Source organism: Candoia aspera, chromosome 13, assembly GCF_035149785.1.
Source record: "Candoia aspera isolate rCanAsp1 chromosome 13, rCanAsp1.hap2, whole genome shotgun sequence".
Taxonomy (NCBI): domain Eukaryota; kingdom Metazoa; phylum Chordata; class Lepidosauria; order Squamata; family Boidae; genus Candoia; species Candoia aspera.
In genome coordinates, this window is record NC_086165.1 from 20733200 (window position 1) to 20757964 (window position 24765).

At 46.7% G+C, this 24765-nt stretch overlaps 2 protein-coding genes across 3 annotated transcripts in view; both read left to right on the forward strand.

The window, feature by feature from the left end:
* The window catches only part of MAP2K1 (mitogen-activated protein kinase kinase 1), a 356791-nt gene that overhangs the window by 307620 nt on the left and 24406 nt on the right, over nt 1-24765 (forward strand). The gene's annotated exons all lie outside the window — the stretch shown is intronic.
* The window catches only part of SMAD3 (SMAD family member 3), a 62694-nt gene continuing 53324 nt past the window's right edge, over nt 15396-24765 (forward strand). For both annotated transcript variants that reach the window (XM_063314349.1, XM_063314350.1), the window contains exon 1: nt 15396-15616. In XM_063314349.1, the coding sequence (XP_063170419.1) occupies nt 15411-15616 (206 nt within the window). In that variant the 5' untranslated portion in view covers nt 15396-15410. The remainder of the gene's footprint in view (nt 15617-24765) is intronic.

A 24765-nucleotide genomic window follows, 5' to 3' on the forward strand; every position in this document is an offset into this window, starting at 1 on the left:
GGTCATGGCGATAAGTGCCCTTCCGTTGATCTCCTTAGTTGCCACGACTCTAACCATTGAGTCTAGAAGGGCCATTGCCCAGTTCTTAGCAGGTCATCCTGATGCTGCTGGCACAAGGTTTGAAGGGATCTCAGCACTGTATCCCCCAGAAGATTTTGCTACCTGCACGTTGACTTGTCAATAGTGGCCATGTGCGTCAAACTGGAATTTGGACTCTGGAGCTGCCCTGTTAAGATTCCACAACTTCAGGGTGATGGAATTGGTCAGGGAAGGGCAGCATTCACGTGGAATGAACTGAAATTCTTTCCTCCTTTTGCTACTAATCTGGAGGGAAGCTATTCCTGAAAAACAATCTGGGAAGGATTCTCGTCCATCCCGCAAGCCTTTGGCCATCTTGGAACCTCTGATGTAAGAACCCTCAGAGATAGCATCTGTAATTATTCATTTTTGGAACGAGTTCCCTCTGGCTTCTTTCAGGAAGTTACTAAGAGGCCCACAGCCAGGAGTTGGGGAGAGATTTCACAACATGCCTGAAGTGAAAGCTCTTGCTGATAAAACACAGGTCATTCTAAGCAAATAAGGGCCTCTTTCTCATGACAGACTGAAGGTAAAAACTCAGATTAAAATGAGCAGGGTTCTCCACCTTAGATGAGCCTCGCCTAGCTAACATTACTCATACCTCTAGAGACAGAAGACTGTACAGAATGCTAGACTTGGCAGGGAGTTCAAAGGTCATGTAGTCCAGCCCCTGCTCAGCGCAGGATCCATTAGAGCAGGGTTTCTCAACCCTGGCAACTTCAAGCTGTGCGGACATGCTGGCTGGGGAATTCTGGGAGTTGAAATCCACACAGCTTAAAGTTGCCAAGGTTGAGAAACCCTGCATTAGAGCATCTCTGGCAGAAGACCATCCAGGCTCTGTATGGCCAACATGATCACAGTTGGCTTGTCTGTCAGCATTTGCACAATCCCCCAGTCCGTATCCATCTTCTGTTCAAAGTTCTAGTTGGACTTGGAACTTTGAACCCCTACAAGGCCTGGGACACACACACACACACAAACAAACACACACACACACACACACACAGAGAGAGAGAGAGAGAGATCTTGTATTTACCTCATGACCCCTTCAGTTTTTCCCTAAATCTCTTCCCTAGGTCCTCCTGCCAAGGGGGGCAATATGGGCAGTCAGAAGAGGAAGGAGTTTTTCGGTAGCTGTGCCTTGTCTATGCCAGACTCACCTGGGGCCACACTTTGCACCAGACCTTTTAGGCTTCTTAAAATGACAGAGTAGGATTTTGCTGCTGGTTTAATTTTAATTCTGTTTTAAGTATTGTTATTCATTTCTATAGTTATACCTATTTATTATTTATCTCTGTTTCTTTTATACTGATAATTGCTAACTGATGTGTACAACACCTAGGAAGCTGTGGCTATACATTTATTTATGAAGTTTAATGTGTCATAGTGACTGGGGTTCCCCTGGGTGTCATTGTTTCATGGAAGGGACCCATAACACAGCTACTCTGCCATATCTCATGGGACAAGCAGGGACTGTTGGGGACAGGTCTGCAAGTAAGCCAACCTTGTGCCATGAAGGATTTTGTAGCTGGTGAATTGCACCCAAAAGCTTATAGGGAGCCAGTGCAGCTGACGAAGTGGTGGTGTTACATGGGCACATGGAGGTGTATCCATAGCTACTTGCGCTGCTGAATTCTGGACTGGGTGTTTTCAAGGGCAGTCCCATGAAGAGCACTTTGCAGTAGTCTAGATGAGAGATGATCAGGGCAGGAGTGATTGTCAGTAGGTCTCCTGATCCAGGAATGGGCACAATTTGCACCCAAATGGATTTGGGAGTCTGGCCTGAAATTCCCCTCCTGTGTGAGGCCCCTGTTCAAAGAGGAAAGCTGTGCAAAGGGGAGAGAAAGACACACCACACACAAAGGGCCTGCACATGTGCACATTTCGCTTGTGGTATATCCAGCTCCAACGAGGCTAAAAGCCTTGTCTAAAAGCCTAAAAGCCAACCAGCCGGCAGTTTCAAGACTTGACTTGATCTGGGCTGGGCCCTGTTTCCCGCTGTTCTGGGCTTGGCAGAAAGCAGTGTGCCCATGTGACTTACAGGAGGGTGTGCACAACACGCTTGGCTAAATTGGGCTTAGCTAATTTCTGGCTTGAGTGCATCAGCCAGGAAGATGGCAGGCAGACCAGGCAATTGAGTATATTCTGTGTGACCAGGTTAAAACTAACCTAGATTAGCATACGGACCTTCCAACAAACAATCCCAAAACAGGCTGAGATGCTCACTACTTTTTAAGCATTGCTCCGAAGCAGAAGCTTGCCCCAGTAAATCCTCAGTTTTGCCTGTGGTAGGTGGCTGAACGCAAGGCATCCCTGGGCCGAAGTTCTGGGGCTTGAATTCAGTCCTCTTTACAGTGGCAGGACCTTGCAGAAACTCACAAAGACAACACTGTAATTCTAAACCAGATGAGTAAACTTTGTTATGGCAGCAGTTTGTGTCCCTGGCTAATTCAGCTGCAGAAAAAACGCTCCCATTTCTCCTGCTTGCCAGAAATAGGTCTAACAACATCCCAAATCAGGTTGCCAAGTAGGGAAAGTGGGGATCCAGGAAGCTTCAAAGCTACCACCCACACGGGATGACTACTTATTACACATAATTTTGTTGACAATCAAGGTCTCTCAACAATTTTCCATAAGATATACAATCAAAATTAAAACTGGGGATATTAAAAACAATCAAAAACAACAATTAAGAACAATTAAAACCAACAATTAAAAGCCCTTTAAAAAAAAAAAAAGTGTGTGTTAGACCCTCTTTAAAAGCCAGAGAGAGGTCACATTTCTTCATCACAGTGGGGAGTCTACCATAAAGAACTATAGAGAAGACATGACACTGAGTCCCCTTGAGAAATGCCTGTGGCAAGTCTAGCTGAGCCTTCTCAGATGTGTGTGAGGGGGCGTGGGATCGTATAGAAAGAGACATGCTTTTAAACAGGCTGGACCCAAGCCACGTAATAATCTGTACTTTGTATTTTGCCTGGAAACAACTTGGCAGCCGGTGCAATGCTTTAGCACAGGTGCAATGTGGAGTCTTCGAGTTCTTCCAGAAACCACCATGGCTGCTGAATTCCATGAAAGGTGAAAGGTGAAAGGTCCCCTGTGCAAGCACCGAGTCATGTCTGACCCTTTGGAGGGATGCCGCTTTTGCGACGTTTTCTTGGCAGACTATATCGGGGTGGTTTGCCATTGCCTGCCCCAGTCGTCACCTTCCCCAGTAAGCTGGATGCTCATTTTACCAACCTCGGAAGGAGGGAAGGCTGAGTCGACCTGAGCCGGCTACCTGAGAGAGAATTCCATACCACTTGAAATTTCTGGACTAAATACAGAGGAAGCCTCACAAAGCAGATTGAAATAGGCAAGTTTGGAAATTACCAGCCCATGTACTGTAGTTTTGAAATAATTTATTTTCCAGGAAGGGGTACAGTTGGCATATGAACTGAAGCTGAGAAAATGTGTTGGAGAGGCATTGCAATCCAAAGCACCTCCAGACTGTGTTCCTGCTTCTCCTAGAAGAATCTCACCACAGTGAGAACCCAAAGATCTACCATCTTTCTAGAAGTGTGTGATCTCCCAATAAGCATCTCCCTCTTGTCTGGATTCAGGTTCCATTTGTTATAATTCATACCAATCCACTCCCACCTGCAGGTGGGCATCCAGCAGAGGCTCACCATTGTCATGAGACATTGCAGAGAAATAGATCTAGGTGTCCTCCCTCATGGTTTAATGGAGACAGAACAGAGCCCTGAGTTACCACACAAAAGCTCCCAGCTCAAGCAGCAACTGTCTCCAAGCAACATTATCTGAATCTACTGGAGAGGTAAGACAAGAATAGCTGAAAGACAGCATTTTTTACTTCCAGAGCTCTCAGGGGATTCGGAAGTTGCCAAGAGACCACATTGCCCCCGTTGATCTCCGGGATCATCCAGCAGGCATTCTTGACCCTGTAGCTACTCTGAAGATGCTTTGAAGTGAGTCAGAATAATCTGCTTCTTCCTGGCCTTCCTAAAGCTAGGAACCACCACATTTCTAATTATCTCTCTACCATAAAATATTAAAGAGGGTCCTGGAATTGCCCATCTTTGTAGGATCCAACTCAATTCCTTAGAAATGATAGAAGTACTGCTACCTTGGAGCAGGGAAGCATCTACCCACTCTCAGAGAGGCTTTCATGTTGTTAACTAAGGGGTCACGAATAACATCTTGGCAAGAAAAACAGCTCATGTTGGACAAGGGTCTAGAGGAACATGCCACTCCAACCAGCCTGCCTTTGTCCGCATGTGCCTTTTTGCTTCTGCTGGATCGGCCCAAGAGGGAGGAGGGACAGAAAATGGGAGTAATCCAATTCACCAAAGGTAAGCATGTCGTGTGAATACAGGCACTTGGTGTAAGGAAAAACTGAGCTAATCTTTTCCCACTCTTACTCGAAGCAGATACAAATTGTAAATTTGAAGAATTTAGCAAGACTTTGGACTTTGCATAACTAAAAGAAATGCTGGCATAGTTCAGAACTGGATAAAGAACGATACAAGAAAAGGGAATGAGGGTTTCAAAATCAGCTCACAAGGAGTTGTGTGTGTTTGTATGTGTGTTTTCAGAGCTGGGACAAAGTCTTTGGCAAGATTCAACACAGTAATAATCCAAGATAAATCACAATCCATGAAATCTTTGCAGTATGTAGTCTATTCACTCTTGTTGATTGTTCTATGAACCAGACAGAGATATCTTAACTCAGTGTATGAACCTGGGACATCACACACACTTAAACAAATCAGAATTCATAAGGCAATAACAATCTCTGGTTTAAAGCTATCTTGAGATCTTGGGTTGTCTTGGCCATAGCAATGTATAATCCTAAATTTAGATGTAACTCTGAAGCTCTCTACACCTCATTTGTTTATCTGCTCACAAAAATGGGAAAACCAACGTAAGAATGAATAGGCTACCTGCAACGCAGGCACAAATTGTAGTGTTATGTCTGCCCATCCAGTAAGATCTAACAGGACTGGCACATTCTGGAGTCCCATCACGTAGGCAGTGTCATCTGGTTGGACCCAGGAGATATTGGCACAGCATCCCTCCAAGATTTAGTTGGCACTGACTCTGCCTGCCCTTCAGAGAACATGAAGGACCTGACTGTGTCCTCAAGCATTGGGTCTGGAAATGGTATGACCTGTTGGATGCCTACATCATGTGCTGAGTGGACAGTTATATAGATCGCTTATATAACAAACAAATATGGTAGTGTTTAATGAGTTGGCCAAGACTGGAAAGACCCAGGTTCCAGGGTGCCCTCAGCTAGGGATGACTCGGAAGAGGAGGATGGGTCTACCTGATATGAAATTGTTCTTTGCTGCTTGCTGTTTAGTCTGGGTGAAAGAGTGGGTGTTGCTGAGAAACAGAAGGTTATTGTAGTTAGAAGGTCATGATCGGAGATGTGGTGGCATGGATATTTATGGTACGACAAAGCTAAGGTTAATGTGGATTTTAAAAATCATTATGTCAGTTGTGCCATTCTGAGAAGATGGAATAAATACAAATCTAGGTTGTGGCTCTGTGGCTCTCAGCACAAGAAGTTTTTCATAGATGGGAAATGATGAGTAAACATAAATGGTGAACTTATCGTGATATACTAGATTTTTTTCGAGTGGAATGTAAAATAAAATCAAGAGATCTGAAAATAGATACTTCCCAATGGTTTTCTTACACACAATTATCAGAAAGGTTTAAAGTAGATCAAAGACTTTATGGTTTTCAGCAATGTAAGAATGAGTTTGAAACAGCATTGTGTACAAATGATGAACATGTTATTGCCAAAATGTATAAACTTTTGCTGAAATTTGAGACAGAAGAAGAACAAGTGAAAGAATATATGGTAAAATGGGCTAAAAATTTTGGTTACAATATACAGTGGGAAAATAAGTGGTTGAAAGGATTGAAATTTACATTATGTTCTAGTCTTAAAGAAATTTTTTATAAAACGATGGACCATTGGCATATGTCACCGGAGAAATTGTCCACAACGTATAAAGGAACTTATGTGAACAACATGAAGGGGCATTTTATCATGTTTGGTGGATGTGTAAAGAAGCCAGAAAATTTGGGCTACAAATATTTAAAGACAACTGAAACCAGGGGTCTTTTTGGGGGACTAATGGACAAACAGTTGGAAAAAAGTCATGCAACTTTGTTTTTATGTACGACAACCGCACTGAGATTATTATATCGTCCAAAGTGGAAAGGTTCAGCGTTACTAACAATGGAGCAATAGTTGGTGAAGACGGTGGAACCTGCTGAGATGGCCAAGCTGACTTCCTCCATTAGAGAAAAGACAACTATCTACATTTATTGTTGACTGGAAATGCCTTATAGACTTTTTGCATATCTGTGGTTTTGATGATTCGGGAAAAAAAATCTAGATAATAGAACAAAGAGCACTTTTCTTTTTGTAACCGTAGAGTAAGAGATAATTTTGTAATCATACTTACTGTATTTGCTGCAAAGGAAATTAGAAGCTCCTTCTATTTCTTCTTATCTTTTCTTTTTGTACTTTTGTCTTTTCTTCTTTCTTTTTCTCCTCCTTTCTCCTCTTTCTTTAATTTATATTAGTTTTTGTTAGTTTTTATCTACTTTTTAAAACACGCACACATATATATACATATACATATACATATACATATACATATACATATACATATACATATACACAGTATATATGTACACACACACAGTATATAAAATCCCTGAGTGTCTTTAAGCCAGTCATTCTGTCTTAGCTCAACCTAATTCACAGGGGCGTTACTGAGGAAGGAGGAAGGAGTATATAGCCTTGGGCTCTTAAATGCAAACGGGATATACAGTTAATAAAGTTAAATATGTCAGGATTCTTGATTTATGTGCATTTGCATGGCAATCTATTTTACCCTTGTTTGTTTGTTTGTTTACAGTTTTTGTACACTGTCCCAGACACTTGGAGTCTGCGTGGTCCAGAGCATCCCCCTTGAGATTCCGAGGGCTTGACTTTGCTGGCTGTTGGTAAGGTACTGAAGACCTGGGCCAGGTTGGGTGACCTTGCTTTCTTGTGGCATTGTTGCCTGATGGGTTGCTTCACGAGAGTATCCTTTTTGCTTTTATTTTTAACCATGATTGTATTGCCTGTTAGCTGTCCAGAGTTGTATGTCAATCAGGCGGCTGTATACATTTAATAAATTATTGATACATCAGGCAATGCTAAGCAAGCATCCCTTTGGCCATAGCATCCAGCTGCTGCTCCAGCAATAGCCATGAGGCCAGAAAGACCCCTCAAGTCACGGATGAGCTCTTCAGGGCACTGCTTGGGCCATATCTCTGCATGCTTACTACCCAACAGGTAGGATTTAATATGAGTTTGTTTCTCCTCATCCAGATCTTTACAGCTTCCAGACATTGATCCAAACCTTCTGCAGCATCTCCAACTCAGCCTGTATGAGCCTGTTACCTCACTCAAAAACCAACAGATACCTTATCCCAGAAGATTCATATATTTGTTAGATAACATAGCACCAAGCCATGTGGCCTCATGGAGTGGCAGTGGACTTGACCATCACCCATATGAAAACCAACTGGAACCATCCCTTCAGATAGGAGTGGAGCCACCATAAAAAGGTGACCCCCTACTCCCAACTCTTGCAGGTGATCCACAGGATACCATGGCTGATAATATTAAATGCTTCCAAAGGTCCAGTAGGACGAGGAGGATGCACTACTACCCTGCCATCATTTACATCCTGACAGAGGTCATCTACTTGAGTGACGAATGCTATTTCTGTCCCATGACTGGATCTGAACTGGGCCTGAACTCTGACTGAAAGGGATTCAGATAATCTGCTTCGCCTAAAATCCTCTGTAGATGATTCACCACTATCTCCTTAAAGCCTTCCCCAAAAAGGGAAAGGTTGGAGACGGTAAAAATTGTCAAATATGGCTGGGTGAGAAACAGCTTCTTCAAGGGAGGGCAAATCTCCAACATAACCTTCTCCATCATCAGTCTAGGCCTCTTTTCAGTCACTTCATCTCCTATAGCTCCTCAGAAAATGAGGGAGCTGCTTAGGATTGGCAACTGGAGGGATGCAGCACAGGGACAAATACAAGAAGATGCCACAGCCACTACAAGTATCCCCCTGCAAGTCAGGACAGGTAGAAGTTATTGAACAAGCTCTCCTCCCATGTGGTTTTCTTAGTTAAAAAAAAGGTTGGACTTTGAAGAGGCAGGATAGAAAGAGTACTGAAGTTTTTGAACTTTGCTGTTGGAGAAAATACCTGAGAATACCATGGATAGCCAGGAAAACTAACAAATGGATCAATCCAGAGTTCTCACTGGAGGCACAAATGACCAGGTTCAGATTATCATATTTTGACATATTGGACCCAGCTCCCTTGAGGAGTCCATAATGTTGGGGAAGGTGGAAGGAAAGAAGAGGATGACCAGCAGCAAAGTGAATAGACTGTATTGCAGCAGCGATAGGCACACCTTTGGGAGACCTGAAAGATCGGATTTGGGACAGATCAGCCTGGAAAAGGTCTATCTATGTGATTGCTAAGAATTGACTCTGACCTGATAACACACAGTCAGTCAGTCAGTCAGCTTCCTACCCAACCATATTCACCGTTCCTGCTACTTGACATCAGCCATGACCAACATGCAACATTGCCAGGTTCTGTGCATATGTAAGATAAGACATATGCAAAGTAAGACACTCAGTTACTAAACTATGGTCTGCTAGATATCACCATGATGCTTACCCCAGCGCTAAGTTTAGGACTGACTCACTTTTTATATTATCCCCAAATGCTCATTTTAGGTGAAGCTTTTTTTACCTTCAAACTTTCTTTGTTAAAATTTCTGTTTCATACATAACACCTCCACCACCCATCATTTATTTCAATCCTTTTAGTTTTAAACTTTTTATCTTTAAATTTTCTTTTAGTTAAAATTTCTGTTTTATACGTATCATCTCTCACATTTTAATCTTTTTAGTCTCGCTTTTAGGCCCACTGTTCAATTTGCTTTGTGCTGGTTAATGACTGCATTTGAAATGGATTTGACTTGACCAAGTGTGAGGCACAGCTGCCTGCCAAAATATTGAGAAAGCCCCCATGTGCCTCTAGAAACCCTCCAGATCCATCCAGCATCTGGGGTAGACCATTCTAATAGGTCCTTCACCCCTGGGGAGGTCCAAGGGGGCAATGATCCCCATTTTGACCAGAAGGTGATTTGATCACTGCAAAGGATAGATATTGATCTCCCATATCCACATTACAGGTCATTTATTTATTTGTTTCATACATTTACAAGGTAGACCAACTCAAGCAACATCATTCTGGGTGGCATATAACAAAAATAAGCATTGACCAAAAAATAACCCTACATCATTAAGAAACATCCCAATACATTGAATGGCAAATCAGACAGGATAATTAAACAAATAAAAGGGGATTCCACTCAACTGGCCCAAAGACTTGGGGGGAAAGCCAGTTTTTCCTCAACTGAGCAGTTCAAGTGTACAGGCTGGTGCTGCAATGGCCCATGAGAAACCCACGTTCACCATAAGCTCACAAGCATCTGGCATTACTTTTGAGGCATAGGGTTGAAGTCATCCAAAGCCCTAGGCCTTGGGGACTCCAACACCAGACTTGAGTTCAGGTCCTGGAGCTCACGAAAGGCCACAGTTATGGTGCTAAGCCTACACTAGCAGTAGCTTTAACTTTCCTCTGTAGCCCAACTTAACAAATGCAGCCCCCAGATCAGTGCCTAGAATTCTGAGGTTTGCCCTGGGTTTTAGCCACATCAGAGAGCGCATGAGAACTAGCTCTTCAGGCAGATTATGCAACTCTTCTGTGGTCAAGGATAATGTTTTGTTGGCTTTTTTTTCTCCTGCACCCTCCAGTGGCACCATTTGGTGCCAATGCACTGGTATCATAGGGAATGTCAAAGCCTTTGGCCTTTTTTTCACTGTTTGGAAAGTGGAAGAAGGAATTAAGTGGAAAATATTACATATGCAGTTTTCGAACAAATGTATACACAAATTAAACAATCATGTTGTCAAACCTTATTCAGGCAGAGAATGTTCCATTTTTGCTAAGTGCAGAATGATGGAAGATGCAGCTGTTCACCCACTGCAATTTTTAACAGAAAGATGAGAGCTGAGAGACACCCCACGTATGGCCCATTTCAAATGGAGGTTCAAATGTCACATTGACAAAGTTGCCAAGAATCATTATGGTAGTCATATCCAACTACAGCAAAGGTTTAACTGTAGTTCAATCCCAGCTGCGTCGCTCCATTTCTGCTTGCATGAACTGGTCACAAGCACAACGGTGCCTTTCTGCCGTCACTGCTGCCCCCAAGCCCTGTGCTGGGCAAATGGGCCACAGAAGGTTGAAATCCAAAATGCTGCCATAGCAGCAGAGCCCTCTTGAGGGTGGAATATTCTGCTTTGATAAACAGCTGGATGGCTTTTCCTCCATCCCGGGCCTTGGAAGAGCTGGCCTTTTCTGCAAAAGCCAGGAGGACCTTGCGTCTTTTGGAATGTCCACATTTACACAACAGCAACCAAAGACAGCCTCCTTGTTCACTGGAGGCAAGCCAGCGGGCATCAGTCTCAAAGCTTTTGGGATACCTTTTGCTCTAGCAAGAGCAGGGGAGGATTTGCCCCAGAGAGGGCCCTATCTGAAGTAACATGCAGGTTTGAAATGATTGGATGGATCTGTATTGTTCAACTAAGACACCAGCACAACTTAGTTCTTTCAGATTTTCCTCCAGGCTCCCGATGTCTGGGCTGTTGACCTCAATGGACACAAGAGAACAAAATCCCACCAAGGCACAGCTAAGAATATTGACTGTCCAGAAACTCAACCTGGCATTCAGTAACAGCAGAAACGTCACACACATAACACTTCTAGGTAAGTTCCTTTAACAGACAAGAAGTTATATATAGGCAGAAGATCTGCCTTCTGTGGGACACAGCGATCAAGCCCTGTATATAAATGTCAGCCCCTGGGTTTAAATCTTATGCCTTTTCCTCCAGTCCTTTTGACTCAACAGACTTTGGGCCATTCTTTTCTCAGCCTTGAACATTGGAGACATCTGTGCTATGTTTACATAATGGTTCTGCCTGGCCAGCTTCAGACCTTATAGGGTTTCACATACATTTGATCAGCACCAGGTAGCTACGGGCTATGCTTGTAATTCTGTACAATTAAAAATTAAATTTAGTTAATTTTGCACAATGCAAAATTAAACGCAGTATTCTCTTGAGGTCCTCTTCAAAACTGAAACAGTGCCCTTCAGCTCAGCTAAGCACAGTTGAATCCATTTTGGTTTCTCATTTACGCAAAACTGTTTCTCTTCTTCTCTTGTTTTTTAATTTTTCTGAATCAAGTTTGGTTTGCTGAATTTGAGAATTTTTCAAAAACGTTTGCACTAAAAGGTACAGTATATGCATTTTGTTCTAGTTTCTCCGAATGTATCCAATATACCCTGCTTTTGCAAACAATTGTCCCCATAGTTCATTTTGTACATTATTTTTATGAACACAAGCATTTTAGAACAGAGGCTTTGCCCATATACCTTTTTAATTGTTAGAAAACCACATTGCAAAATTTGGAGAATTGAGAATTCTGAATTAAAACTAGGTTTCAGTTCGTTCATTCATTGAAAAATGTGAAACTAAGTTCATGTTAAATGAGAACAGAACAAATCCCTCCACTCACTTCTGAGAGAGGTGCTGCTCAAACCTGGAGCTGGCCTTGTAACCAAACAAACAATGGGCTGGCTTAAGTCTAAGGCCAAAACAAAAACATCCCTTCCATCCAAATCTCTTCCAGGGACAGGATAATTCAGATGGCTATGCCTGCATCCAAGGAGAGATCAAAAGAAAAACATGGCTGTGTTCAGGCTAACTACGTTACTGAACAAACAATTTTCTGGATTTCTCCCAAAACATTCTAACCCTAATAACTGGGAGGGGTCCACACCAAAAAAAAAGGAAATTAACCAAGCTTTTTTCTTAAATGCAGCTGCAAATTCTTTAACTGATCTGGTTAAGGGTATTGAAGTGGTGGCAAGAAGACGCCTCTCTAACCATTTTTAAAGGGCCATCTCATCACTAGTCCACCCTGGAGGCAGCTTAAATGAGTCTTTAGTCCTTCCGGTGTTTGTTTATTTGGTTTTGAGATTTGGGAACTCTAGTCTTGCCATTCAGGATGAAAACATATTCTGCCCCAGCTCTGGGCATGAGCAGCACTAGGATATCCATCCATCCGTCCCCTGGATTACCCTGTATTTAATAACGAGAGGTTGCATGTGTGAAAACCTTGGGTAAGATATGGATGGATTCATGTGTTCTTTAACTATGGTTTACTGAATAAACTACACATGGCAGGGTTTGTTCAAGATGGCATAAATGATGGTTCAGCCCTGCAATGTACATTAGCACAAAGCTTCTGTGACTCCCCCATTGGCAATCCACAGAACATCTACATTAGATTAATTATTTAAAAAAACCCCATAAAAATGGCCAAAGAATTGCAAAATTGCCACATTTCTGAGATCTGGGGTGAGAATGTTAACATCTTGCAAAATCTGTTAAGATTTCAGCTTTGTTTATGTTTAAATCTTGGCATTATTGTGCATTATTGTGCAAAAGTATCCAGTGCCTGAAAATGTTTCCAATCCCTGCGATAAATCATACTTTAAAATCACGGTGACTGAGCTCACACATTAAACTAAATCCAAATAAACCAGATTATATCTTGGGTAATGTGAAGAGTCCATCTTCGGCCTGGTAGGTCATTCTCATGGGCAAAGTGCAGTTTTCCAGTGATGGGCATGTAAAAATCAGGCCTCAGAGAGGAACAATGATAGTTTAAAACATTACTTCTCTAAGTTATTACTAATCTCAGATATGCAGATGATACCACTTTAATGCTGAAAGCGAAGAGGAACTGAGGAGCCTTATGATGAAGGTGAAAGAAGAAAGTGCAAAAGCTGGCTTGCAGCTCAACCTCAAAAAAACCAAGATTATGGCAACCAGCTTGATTGATAACTGGCAAATAGAGGGAGAAAACGTAGAAGCAGTGAAAGACTTTGTATTTCTTGGTGCGAAGATTACTGCAGATGCTGACTGCAGTCAGGAAATCAGAAGACGCTTAATCCTTGGGAGAAGAGCAATGACAAATCTCGATAAAATAGTTAAGAGCAGAGTCATCACACTGACAACAAAGGCCCGCATAGTTAAAGCAATGGTGTTCCCCGTAGTAACATATGGCTGCGAGAGCTGGACCATAAGGAAGGCTGAGAGAAGGAAGATCGATGCTTTTGAACTGTGGTGTTGGAGGAAAATTCTGAGAGTGCCTTGGACTGCAAGAAGATTGAACCAGTCCATCCTCCAGGAAATAAAGCCAGACTGCTCACTTGAGGGAATGATATTCAAGGCAAAACTGAAATACTTCGGCTGCATAATGAGAAGACAGGACACCCTGCAGATGATGCTGATGCTAGGGAGAGTGGAGGGCAAAAGGAAGAGGGGCCGACCAAGGGCAAGGTGGATGGATGACATTCTAGAGGTGACGGACCCATCCCTGGGGGAGCTGGGGGTGTTGACGACCAACGGGAAGCTCTGGCGTGGGCTGGTCCATGAAGTCACAAGGAGTCGGAAGCGACTGAACGAATAAACAACAACAAACTACTTGGGAGATAAACTGAGTGCATGCATGGTTCAAGGAACAGTTGGCTACAGCTTTGTTCTTTTCACGGAACTTTGCCGTTCATCTTGAATTATCTGACGTGCCCAACAGAAGCCCACTCGCTCCTCCTTCGCTAACAGCGTTTGAAAATATTTCTCTGACAAACCCGTATGATCCTCGCCAACCCCATTATCATTTGCTGGGTAATGGATTTGAGGGTGCTTTTCAGTACATCAACCACAGAGAATGGTGCTCTGTCCTTTCATTTCAAAAGACCACAGAAACCAACATAGTAATATTTAACAGAAAGTGGTAAGGTTGGGTTAGAAACCGGCGCCTAACAGCGCACTGGGTTCACACACGAGGATTCTGCCCTTCACCAAGCAGGTGGACCTCAGTGGCCGCGTTCCTTCATCTCATGAGCGCCAAGGATGCCACAGCCTGGCCACATGTGTGAACCCGGGTCCTTAGGAGAAGAGAGCCCCCCTCTCTAGGCAGACTGATCGAGGTAATTTAAAACTCGGGAAGAACCAAGCAGCGATGGCGAATGAGGTGCAAATGTGGCTCAGCTTATCCGACAGACTGGACCACAAACGAGTCAGATGCACCAGCGGGCAAACTTTGCGGGAGTATTTAGCCAGCTCCCCATCCTGATGGCAAAAAACCAGGCGCCCGGGGGACCAGGACCGGCCCTGGCGAACCCTAACCTTTGGCTGCCCTCTCGCGGTCATCAAGAATTTTGCAGCGCCGGCCTGGCAGCGCCGCCTCAGATCACGGCTCAGGGCAGCGGGTGAATTCGGCAAAGGGGCTTCATTGGGTTCCCCGGGCTGACTGGCTCCGGGAGACCCAGCCGAGGGGCCCATTCCCCCAGACCGGGCCTTGGCCTCGGCCACCCCCCCCCCCCGCTTCGCCGCCAGGAGCCGTCCCAGCTCGCCTGGTGGAGGAAACCGGCCCTTCGCCCGCGCTTCCCCGCCGCCCGCCGGCCCCGCTGCCCTGGGGCGCCTTTGTCTCCGGGCGGCGCGGGGACGGCGGGGGTCCTCCAGGGCGCTCTGCACGGCCTCCGGCGGGACCCCCCGCTCTCCGCCTTCGCAGGGGCCCGGCGGGCGGGGGAGGGCCGGGGCCGGGCGCCCCCTCCCTGGCAGGGCTGCAGCGCCGTCGGGGGCGGGCGGCCGAGCGGGCAGGTGGCCTCCCCGCGCCCCCGCCCGCCGCCGGAGGGGGCGGCCCCCCGATTTGCATGCGACTCAGACGGGCGATGGAGCGCGCCCCTGCGCACGGAAGAAAGCGCGCCCCGCGGGAGGAGGAGGCGGCGGAGGAGGCGGAGCCGCGCCGCAGCCGGAGCCGGAGCCGGAGCCGGAGCCGAGCCGGGCGAGGGCGCAGCGGCCGCTAGAGGCGCGTTCGGAGAAGTCGGGGAAAGTTGGCGGCGGCGGCGGCGGCGTCCTCCGCTTTGTCCCGGGCCGAGCGCGGCAGCCCCGCAGCCTCCGCCCGCGCCCGGCGCCCGCCCACCGCCGCGCGAGCCGGAGAGAGCCCGGGGCGCCGCGGCGAGCGGGCCCGGGCGAGGGTCGGCGCCGCCGGAGGCCGGGCGGGCTGCGCGCCTCTCCCCGCGGCCGGCCATGTCGTCCATCCTGCCCTTCACGCCGCCCATCGTCAAGCGGCTGCTGGGCTGGAAGAAGGGCGAGCAGAACGGGCAGGAGGAGAAGTGGTGCGAGAAGGCCGTCAAGAGCCTGGTGAAGAAGCTCAAGAAGACCGGGCAGCTGGACGAGCTGGAGAAGGCCATCACCACGCAGAGCGCCGGCACCAAGTGCATCACCATCCCCAGGTACGGCCCGGCGGCGGGCGCCGAGCGGGGCCCTTTGTGCTCGGCGCGGAGTGAGGCGGCGGCGGCGCGGGGCGCCTCTGCTGCCCGCCGGCCGGAAGGCTGGCCGGCTGCGGGGATTCGCCGCGGGGGCCCCCGGCATCTCCGCCCGCCCCGGGGTCGTTCGCGCTGATGCCGAAAGTGCTGGAAGGGGGCGGCCCGGTGTTCTTTTTGGTGGGGGTCAGAGGGGACTGTTAAAAGTTACGCGGAGGCCGTGGAAGTGCATCGCTGGTTGTTTATGTGCCTGATTTTCAGGATCACGTTAGAGCCGGTAGCAAAAATAGGGATGAAAAAAAACTAGAACGTAAAAAAAAAATTAAATGAGCTACGGAAACGTTTTATCGTCATCTAATTCACTGATTCCTGTTTTGTTTTTGCTTTATTCATTTGACATTTATTCAAAGACTTTTCACGGATGACAATTCAGCAGCGGTGGGTCTCTAAGCGGCTGACAGCAAAAAGGAGCAATGCATTGCAATAATTGACCAGTGATCACATATTTCAAATAAAGCTAAAGGAGGCCAGCCAATGCTAAGATCACCTTGTAACAGGCAAGAGTGGCAGGATTCTGTAAAGTTCTCGCTCTGATTTTGGCTAAACCCGGAGAGGCCTTGCCACCGCCCTTCCTGGATCAGGAACCAGACCCCTCCCAGAAAGTTTTAACCCTGATTCGATGCTTGAGCAGCTTGTTTGGAAGTGCCCATTACCTGCCTGGCTCCTGCAGACGAGACCAGAGGGGCCTGCGATTTGATAGAAGCAGGGCAAACACCTTGCCAGGAGCTTGGGCAGGAGTTCTGGCGCTTTCACCTGGTCCAGTTCCTTGTGATCGGCTGGGGGTCCTCCAGAGTCGAGGGAGTAAGCAGTCTTTGTTGGCTTCCGGCCCTGCCTGCAAAGCGCCCAGAGGCGTCTGGGTGAGCTCCCTCAGAAACAGACGCTGAAGTGGGGCAGAGGTTCAGATGGACTTGCTGTCTGGCCACTGGAAGTGCCCACAGCCAGTCTCCGTGGCCTCTGTCGCTAGAAAGTCTTCTCTGCACAGGGAGTTCCCCAAATAGTCCTTTCTCGTTGCACGGAAATGATCGCGGGGTCTTTACTCCGGTGGGCTGCAGAGGCCTGGCTTTCCCCCTTGGGAATAGGTCTTGAGGAAACAGGGAAGATGCCGATATGTTTCAGGACTCCTGGAGTTTGAACTAAGGGTGCAGTTGGCCTAAACTGAGCAGGGTGGGGATTATTCAGCCAGCCAAGGCATTTCCTCATCATTTATTTTGGCCATTCATTCTTCGCATTCTGTGTTCTTGTAGCTGAGTGTGATTGCTCCAGTTCACGTGCGTGAGTGAGTGAAAGCCACCAACATGGATCCATTGTTCCAGAAACATTTAGAGTGTGGGGTTGAAGGGTGCTGTTCCACTGCAGAGGTTTGCCCCCGGAGAAAGCCTGGGCTGTCTGCGTCTCCCCTTCCTCTTCCGAGGTGCCTTAAAGCGGCCCTGGGGCCTCCCTCTAGTTAGGAGAAGTCTGAAGTTCTCGCCATTCACCCCAGAAGGCTGGGGCGTGTTTGTTTTCACCCGTGCCTTTTGCTTTCCCAACGCTCTGCAAATGTGAATCTTGGCTGTCAGAATGATTTAGGAGGGGTCGGCTGGCTCACACAAAGAGGCATCTGTTGTTCTGGCCGGCTGGGGAGATGCGAGGCAAAGAGGGTCGGGCAGGGCTGAAAATGTTTCCTTTTAAAAGACGGCTTCCCGATGTCGCTGTGGGGTTGCCTGGTTGAGTGTGAGAGTCTGGCTTCTCGGTGCTAAGCGTGGCTGGGTAGAAACTGCCCGCCAGAGCGGGGCCTTGCTCAGGATCAGGGGTGCTTATGGCTGAGAAACAATTCTCCCCTTCCCCAACTAACTCTGCTCTGGTAGTGCAAGCTTGTTCTTTTTGTGGGTGCTGTTCTGCAGAAGGCACATCCTTTGCTCTGAGTTTGAATTCTGAAGATGGGGCGGAGGAGAGCTGGCCTGTCCCTGAGCCACAGCTTGGATTAGGAAACCTAATTTCTTCACATTCGTATGAGATCTCTCTCCTCCCTTTCCTTCTGGAGCGCAAGGCAGCATTCCCAGCTCTTCCTCCTGATTTTATCCCCTCTCAGCAAGGCAGGGAGGGCATTTGAACCGCTGGCCTCCCAGGCCTTCCCCACAGCCCTCACATCAAGCGGTTCTCTGCGTCTTGTGCAAACCTTTCTCAAGAACACTAATTTATTTTTCACAAGGTCATTCTTTTGAGCAACCTCACTGCGGCCTGCTCTGAGGTCCCTGGCTGATTCTCTGGCCAGCCTTGAAGACCGTCCAGAGGTCACGAATTCTGTGTGGCGCTGCTGCTTTCTTTTCTTCTCAGTTGTGAGAATGCCGCCCACAGGTGGCAAGTCCACATGGATGGGGGTGGCATTGCTTGTGCCAATGCGTCTGCGTTCGGGATGGCTGCTGTGTGAATAGACCAGGGAAGACGCTGGGTTGTATTGCAACCTTTCCAAGGAGAGGGAAACTTCGGGTGCAGACACGGACTTTTCCGTGTGCTTCCAAAGTCTCTTTCCCTCACAGAGGATGTGGTTCTGCAGAAGGCCCATCTGGGGGGAAGTGTGCCCACCGCCACTTTCATCCCCACCATCCTTGTGCTCCGTGCCTTTGCCACCCTTTCAGCTCTGCCCAGACCAAAAACCCATTTATGGCTAACCATGATGGCCGGGTTCAGAGAACAAGCTGAGATTGTGGCTGAATTTCTTGCAAGAGGTTGAGCCGTAAGCTACGCGTTACCTGGCATTTCGCTCCTGGCATCTTCAAGATCCTGCAGTTTCATGGTTGTACTCTTGGCAGTGCCGGAAAATTGTGTTGCTTCTGAATTTATATAAAAGAGTGATTGATTAGATATGAATACAGATACTTAAAAAATAAATTCTGGAAGGCCATCGAGGGCCCTCTTGCTACCCTCATGCAACTCATTCTACAAAGTCCTTCAGTTGACTTCTGCAGTTAGGTAATCATAGTGGAATAATGCCTCTGATGAAATGTCTGTGTTAAAAGTAGAACTTGTGATAGATTTTTAAGAATTACAGCAAGTATAAATAGATTGAACACCAAACGAGGGATGTTCTGCATGAAGAATCATGCAGACTTCAGTCTTCAGCATCTAGTCCAGTGTTTCTCAACCTTGGGAACTTTAAGATGCGTGGACTTCAACTCCCAGAATTCTCCTTCCACCAATCTAGTCAAACTGTTTTTAACCTTCTTCTCACCTCCCTTCCCCCATATCCCACAACTTAGCTTTTTAACAACTGGTCTGATGAGAAGATCAGGAAATTTCAAAAACTTGCGTGCCTTTTCTGAATGCTGAGTTGGCCTTATGAAGGCATTGCCTGAACAAAGATCTTGGAGCAGATTTGCTCAGTTTTCTCAGTAAGAGAGCAGCTTGGCAAAATAATCTCTCCCCCTGTTGAAATGTTAGAATTCTGAAATATTTCCATCAAGGCTGCGTGCAGTGTACGTGTTGGGGGTGGTTCTACAAAAAGGGACAGGAGAACATGGCAGAGCTTTGGATCTCAACGTAGTTTCATGTTGATTTGTCCTTCAGGGGGTTCCTCCCCTGGACAAAGAAGCAAAGTCAGCTCTTAAGGAAGGCAGGGCCAAAAAAAGTACATTTCACAAACAATAAGATAAAGACAACCTCTGCAGATCAGACTGAAGACCCAACTTAGGTCATCAGCCATCTGTTTCCACAGCAACCAGCTTGATGCCTCCAAGAAGCCTCCAAGCAAGATATTGATGCAAGACACTTCCTGCATTTGGGTTTCCTAGCAATTATGGAGGAGAATATTGTCCCGACCTGTGAGGTGATATAAAGCTAGGGTGCTCAGTAGCTACAGGTAGTCCTCGACTTACGACCATTCATTTAACGACCATTCGACGTTACGATGGTACTGAAAAAAGTGACTTACAACTGGTCCTAGCATTTAAAACTGTCACAGCATCCCTGCGGTCACATGATCAAAATTCAGGTGTTTGGTTCCCGGCGTGTATTTACGATGGTTTCAGTGTCCCGGGGTCACGTGATCACCATTTGCAGCCTTCCCAGCTGGCTTCCGACAAGCAAAGTTAATGGGGGAAGCCAGATTCACTTAACAACAATGTGATTCATTTAACAACCACAGTGATTCATTTAATGACTCCATCGCTTAGTGACAGAAGTTCCGGTCCCAATTGTGGTTGTAAGTCGAGGACTACCTGTATACAGTTCAGTGCATCCATCCGTGTTTTTGAGTACCCTCTGGATGTGTGGATTTCCAGAACCCTCCCTCAACATAGCTGTTGCTAAGAATGTTGGGAGTTAAAAGTCCACAGATCTGGTGGGTGTCAAGTGTGTAAGGACCACTGTGGCCAGATAACTGGGGGAAGTTTTAGGTGCAGACCTTGGATCAGAAATGCAGGGAGGGTTGACTCTGCTGGTTCTAATGCAGTGCGTGCCATCACACCAGCAGCTTCTGCACAAAGGTCTGCCATAGCAATGGCCCCTTATTTTTGCAGGAATTTTGAATTGTCCAAATAAACATTTTATCCTCACTTTGAAGCTTTGGATTAGAAGGGGGAAGAATTGTGGTCTGTAGCAGCTCGTGTTGATCGGCAACAAAAGCAGCAGACGCCAAGGAACCACAGAAGCTGGTGTCCAGATGTCCCCCTTGGACCAACCGTGTCCTTGCAGGTTTTAACAACTGTCAGCTTTACTCTGGAGTCCGTTTGTGGCAGTCTCGATGGCAGATCCTAAAACACTGAACATTTGCATCTAGAAGTAGGTTGTGGCTCGATTATTTTAAAGCACTGGAAAAATGGTGGTTTAGAGTAATTAGACTAGAGCAACTTTTCTCAACCTTGGCAACTTGAAGATGTGTGGACTTCAACTCCCAGAATTCCCCGGCCAGCATGCTGGGGAATTCTGGGAGTTGAAGTCCACACATCTTCAAGTTGCCAAGGTTGAGAATCACTGGACTGGAGGATACCAGGGGCCTACAGACTCGATTGGAAGTATGTGGGTACCAACATTAAATGACTACTAGAGGGGGTTGACCAGTTGTAAAGATTAAGTAATTTACCCGAGTTATTGAATGCAGGGTAGAGGTGATGTGGCCTGCCATGCGGCCTTGTGCTGCCTTCCAGCATTTTTTGGAAAATAATCAATAATTAACGTTGCCACTGCCAGAAAGGATCCACCACTGCAGTTTTCACAGCTGCTTCCACCCCAAAAGGGGTGCCAGGCACTCCAAAGCCTCATAGACAGTGCCAGCTCCCTTGCTGCCAGTGCATCACTAGCCTCTGAATAACTGTGGTGTGCCAGCTATCCCTCTGGGGCCTGCAGTTCTCTTTCAGGTGTCAGTCTGTCCCTTTCTCTCAGCAGGAGTTGTGCAGGCCTGCACTGAACTCTCCCCAAGCCCCCACTTTTCTCAGAAGTCAAACTGGGTTACCACCCAGACAAACTTAAGGGTATGCCCCTTCTTTATCACCCATCCCAATATTTTTTTCTCAACCCTCCTCCCAGAAAGCAGCATGGAAGCCGAGAAACAGTGCCCTTCACTTACTATTTGTTGCATTCCATGGCCAGAGGTGGTGCGTCATGGAGGGGTGCATCCGTCTGCAGCCCCCTTTGTATCCAGGCCCAGAGGCGTGAGGGCATTGGTGTGGCTGGCAGCCAAAAGCTTCATTCAGCAGCTCAGCCTACATTAAGGGCCATGATGTGGGCGCAGGGCCTTGTGGACGTTGAAGGCCACGTGAGTCTGCAGAGCCACCTTTCCTTGAAACAGCGCTGCTCCATCCACTCTGCCGCTGCCTCCTTCAGGTGAGGGTGCTGAGCTGCAGAAGTTGCTATGCTCCTTTTGGGGGGTGCTCCTGGAACCTTTTGACCCCTAAAGGTTCCAGGAGCCCCCCCGCTAAAAGGAGTGTAGCTGCTGAAAATTAATACAGCTAGTCCTCACATAACGACCACAATTGGGACCAAAATTTCAGTTGCTAAGAGAAGCAGTGGTTAAGCAAATCTGACCCAATTTTATGACCTTTTTGTGGCGGTTGTTAAGTGAATCACCCTGGGTGTTGAGCGAACCATGTAGTCGTTAAGCGAATCATGCGGTTCCCCATTGATTTTGCTTGCCAGAAGCTGGCTGGGAAGGTCGGAAATGGCGATCCCATTGCTGTGGGACGCTGCAACAGTCATAAATGTGAACTGGTTGCCAAGTGCCCAAATTGTGATCTGGTGACCATGGGGATGCTGTGACAGTCATAAGTGTGAAGACTGATCGTAAGTTGTTTTTTTCAGCACAGTTGTAAGTCTGAACCGTCACTAAACAAATGATCATTAAGCAAGGACTACCTGTGGAATGGTTTTCTGTTGTTTTGAGCATGACACACATGGAAACGGCCTAGCTTTAAAAAGCCCAGGGAAAGAAGCTCAGTCTTGCATCATCCGTCTGCCCGCCACAGCCCTTAGGCTACCCTACCTTACCTTGAGGGGCTTCAGAAGGATTTTGACTGAGAAGCCGGGGACAGAAGCCAGTGGCTGTGCTGTGATGCCTTAGAACGGCGTTCCTCAACCTTGGCAACTTTAAGATGTGTGGACTTCAACTGGTATTTAAAGGATGTGCGGTAGGCAAACTAAGCCTAAGGAGAAACACAGTGAATAATGCACAGATAAAACCAACACTGCTGTAGAATTGCCCTCTGGAATATATGCTCAGTGCATAAAACAGGTATTTATTTTTATTGATTGATTTGATTTGATTCTGCTGCCACCCAACTCCAAACTGACTCTGGGCAGCTAAATATCAATACATCAAAGAAGTGAGTATAAAAAGACAGAGAGGAAAAAATACATATAAAAGCAATTAACTGCTACCAAAGAAAGGAAGATCTGAGGAGAAAAACAGTTGTTGCTAACATCTTCTAGAAACCAACATCTTCCTGATCTTGCATGCCACCACACAGAATATTGCCACATTATATGTTGTGGTAGACCTCTTATCAGGCAATAGGAGAGATGTGTAAAAATACTTTGGGTGATCTGGGAAGTTTACTAGCAGTGGTGTGATGTAGGTACAGGTAGTCCTCATTTAGCAACCACAATTGGGACTGGTCACTCGGTCGTTAAGCAAAGCGGTTGCTAAGGAAACCACAACTGTGCTTACGTTCTTCAGCTTTCCTTTGCTTTACAGGCTTGCGAAGGTCATACATGGCGAGGATTGGTCGTAAAGTTGCTGTTTCATCACTGTTGTAAGTGTGAATGGTTGCTAAATGAAACAGTCACTAAACGAGGACTACCTGTTCTTGGTTCATGGCTATAATATTAACAAGCAAGTAACTTACACTCAGTTGTTTCTACCTCCTCATCCGTACAGGTTGTAGAAATTGTTCTGGACAGGGGACTATCTCCCCTTGAGCACTGTACCTTGCCAGGGTAAAAATTCTTCTGTGCCCCAAATAGGCCGATTGTGTGAGGTATCAGACAGGTTTTAGGAGGCCCACCGGGGCTTAGAAGCTCTGCTTAGATCAGTTGGCATTCCATGTCCATGATGAGCTCTTTAATAAGCAGCATTGCCTGACTGTAGCCTCTTTTTAGTACCTCTTGTGTGGAAAATCTATATTTTTGTACTGTAGCTGGCTTTCAAGTAAGCTCATCCAGGAAGTCTCGAGGGGGCAAGGCCCTCAGGTGAGAAGGCAGTTTCAGCCTATCGGTAAAAATCAGGAGTGAAACTCTGGCGTCTGCCTTCACCATATCCAATTCAAGGACAGGGACACATTTGAAACGCAGCAAGGCACCTGAGATGCCACCCTGGGGAGTTTGTAGGCCAGACCCCTTGGGGGGGCGGGGGGGCAAGCTAGAAAATGGTCCAAGCTGTGCTCTATAAGCGAGCTAGGCCAAAGATGTACCTGGAAGGCAACTTGTCCCCCACCCCCATCCAGTAGAATCACAAAATGGCCCTGAGCTCTTTTGCACACCTAAGGCAGCATGGAAGCTTCATGCCCTTCAGGTGCCTTAGGCATGAAATACCACCCCACCCCTGAAATACCACCCCTGGTACCCACTGTGCAAGGGTGAGACTTGCGCAGTGCGAACCTCATTAATGTGACAGGAGTCGGTTTTAGGCCTTCTGGCAAACCCATTGATCTTGGCTGTAGAATAATTTATCACGAGTTGATGCTCTTTGCAGTATTGAACATGGGCTCACAAAGGTCTCCTGAGGTCAGTGGGGGTTGTGCAGTCCCTGAGGTTGGAAGGATCTCCTTCTTGCCATGCCTTATTCCCATTATCTCATCTGTCCTCTTCCCGTTCTAAAGTTGCAGTGGTCTTCTCCGTCTTCTGTCACTCAGTAGCAGAGGCTTTGTTCGAGCATTGATGGTGGATCTTCTCTAGGCTGGTTGGGCTGGGAAAGTGATGCTAGAGGAGACACTTGTGCTTCCTCCAAAACAAATGGCGTATGGTGACATCCTGCCCAACGTCCCTAAGTACCTCTCAGACCTAAATTATCCTTCACTGAGGCTTCAGCAAGGTGTGCTGCTTGGCCTTTAAGCAAGTAGAGAGATAGAAGGAGGTCCTTGTGAATTATTGTTTCCTTGTGCTGAAATACTGTGGAAGTGCTTTGCACATGGTGGATCTTCTGTTCAAATTCTAGAATATGGGAGTTAAGTCAACATCTGGTGCAACTGCTAAAATCAGCAGGACTTATATTAATCGCAACTTCTGTTGATTTCACTGTTTAGTCTTAAAGATGGTAAAATCTGAACCCAGTGCTTTGCATTTTATGTCATTGTTTTGTTTTTCTTCATATAAATCCAGCTGAATTAAAGATAAGCAGAACAAGCTCTACAAGGGCTGTTGATGGGCTTAACAGGCCATCCAATGGATAAGTTGACTCTTAGAAACTGCAAATTTGTGTCAGAAACAACACTGATTTCTCTGCCTGGGTTCCCATCTATGAAGTGCAAGTTCTTTTCAAGGGTGCAACTGGAGAGGGGTCCAATTGAAAAGGCACAACCCCTTCCTGTCCCCTGAATTTTGGCTTACCCTGATCAACCTGATGTTTATTGTCCTGCGGGAGAGCTCCCATTGGC